Source organism: Metarhizium robertsii, assembly GCF_000187425.2.
Source record: "Metarhizium robertsii ARSEF 23 chromosome Unknown MAA_Scf_15, whole genome shotgun sequence".
In the NCBI taxonomy this organism is placed as follows: domain Eukaryota; kingdom Fungi; phylum Ascomycota; class Sordariomycetes; order Hypocreales; family Clavicipitaceae; genus Metarhizium; species Metarhizium robertsii.
This window is the reverse complement of record NW_011942155.1, coordinates 241,518-243,018: the sequence shown is the minus strand read 5'-3', so window position 1 is coordinate 243,018 and position 1,501 is coordinate 241,518. Positions and strand designations below refer to the sequence as shown.

At 53.4% G+C, this 1,501-nt stretch overlaps 2 protein-coding genes across 2 annotated transcripts; one reads left to right on the top strand and one right to left on the bottom strand.

Annotated features, from left to right (window-relative positions):
* Window positions 1-31: 31 nt before the first annotated feature.
* MAA_11740 (Zn(2)-C6 fungal-type DNA-binding domain protein) lies at window positions 32-599 on the bottom strand (the record flags this gene model as incomplete). Its single annotated transcript, XM_011412655.1, has 3 exons — window positions 32-207; window positions 369-519; window positions 582-599. The coding sequence occupies 3 exons, from the start codon at window positions 597-599 to the stop codon at window positions 32-34; spliced, it is 345 nt and encodes a 114-aa protein (XP_011410957.1).
* A 536-nt stretch (window positions 600-1,135) lies between these two features.
* Window positions 1,136-1,336, top strand: MAA_11739 (C6 zinc finger domain-containing protein; the record flags this gene model as incomplete). The annotated part of the gene is made up of 1 exon (XM_011412654.1): window positions 1,136-1,336. The coding sequence occupies one exon, from the start codon at window positions 1,136-1,138 to the stop codon at window positions 1,334-1,336; it is 201 nt and encodes a 66-aa protein (XP_011410956.1).
* Between the last annotated feature and the right edge of the window lie 165 nt (window positions 1,337-1,501).

Genomic DNA, 1,501 nt, shown 5'->3' with positions numbered 1-1,501 from the left:
GCAGCCATACATACTCGCGAACGTCCAGAGACTACACAGACACCCACAGCTTGGCGATCCCCTTGTCTGGGTAGAACACAACACACATAGCCGCCAGGTATGTCGTAGCGAACCTATTTCCTCCTTTGACCTTGCTAACACCAAGCAACTCGCCCGCTTGGTGGTGACCGATGTCCACGACGACGACGGGGGTGTCGTCGTCGAACTCTGTAGGCGTGATTTGCAGAGGGTTGGTGAGACCCTTGTTATCGACGAAGAAGGCGCGGAAGAAGGCCGTGTCCATTTGGAGCTATCCGATCTTAGCTTGCGTCAGATGAAAAGGAGGTGGCGACTTGCACTTATGATTGTCCGATTGAGCGCGTACTTACTCAAAGCCAGTGCTGCTTTGACGCTGTCCCCGATCTGCTTCTTGTCCATCGAGCATGTGCCAAGATTCTTGACGACTTTCTTGGGCTTGACAGTTGTGCGAGACCTTTTTGTCGGGTTATTCTGGCGGTCGTCGACGGGTGAAGATTTACGCTGCTTATCGTTTAGTTAAACAGTATGCGTCCAATGCAACAGATAACACTGCGATAACGTACCTTTCGTGTTTCTACCATGTTGTCAAGCTCCTAGAGGCAGACTTGACGAGATGTGGCGACGAGAATGGGGCAATGAAAGCAGGTTGGAGGAAGCGTAGAAGCGACTTATATTAGCGACGAAAAAAAAAGGGACGAGTTCGGCAAGGCTGGTGGAAGTTGACAAGCTGAGAGATTGCCAAGGTCGGCATTGAACAGCCTTAACAACGCGGGTCGGTCACGCCAATCTGTGCCCCGTTCAAGACGCGCCGTCATCCAGGCCCGCTTTTTCTTCACCTCACCTGTGTCAGATTGCTGTCACATATCAGTCCACAAGTGAATGATGGGAAACATAGGAGGGGCAAGAAACTCCGTCACAAACCCAGCACGACTGTGCAGTTGCCTTGCAGACGCAAATGTATTGCGGTGTCTACCAGCTGTACCTTGGGTGCACGACACGATGCTTCCGATTCGACACTAGAAAGAGGCATAAATGCATATGCCTTGCGCCCCCGGCTCCTTCAAATAGGCCTGTGCCTCTCCCTTCAACTCACCACGGACAGCTGCTCAACTCCATCATGTCTTCACATCTGCACGTTAAATATGACTCTGATAGTGATGACAGCATTGGACCCGTTGAGCCTCCCCAATGGCCGCTTGGTCTGTCGCCGCCACGGTTTGGCAGTTTGCCCATACTGTTGCGTCGACTTCAGCTTCATGGAGGAGCTGTCGGAAGACCCAGACGAACGGCTGGGGTGCGAGACGAGCGAAATATGTGAGCATTTGAGCGATGAAATGCAGGCTGACATTGATGCGCGATGGGCGCCCCCGCCCTCAACGCGTGCAAACAGCCCAGCCTACCACCGAAATACTGGAACCCACACTGGCTTCCACATCGTCCATATAGCCGCATCATCGGAACTTTGCGGCGGCCCCACCCCCCC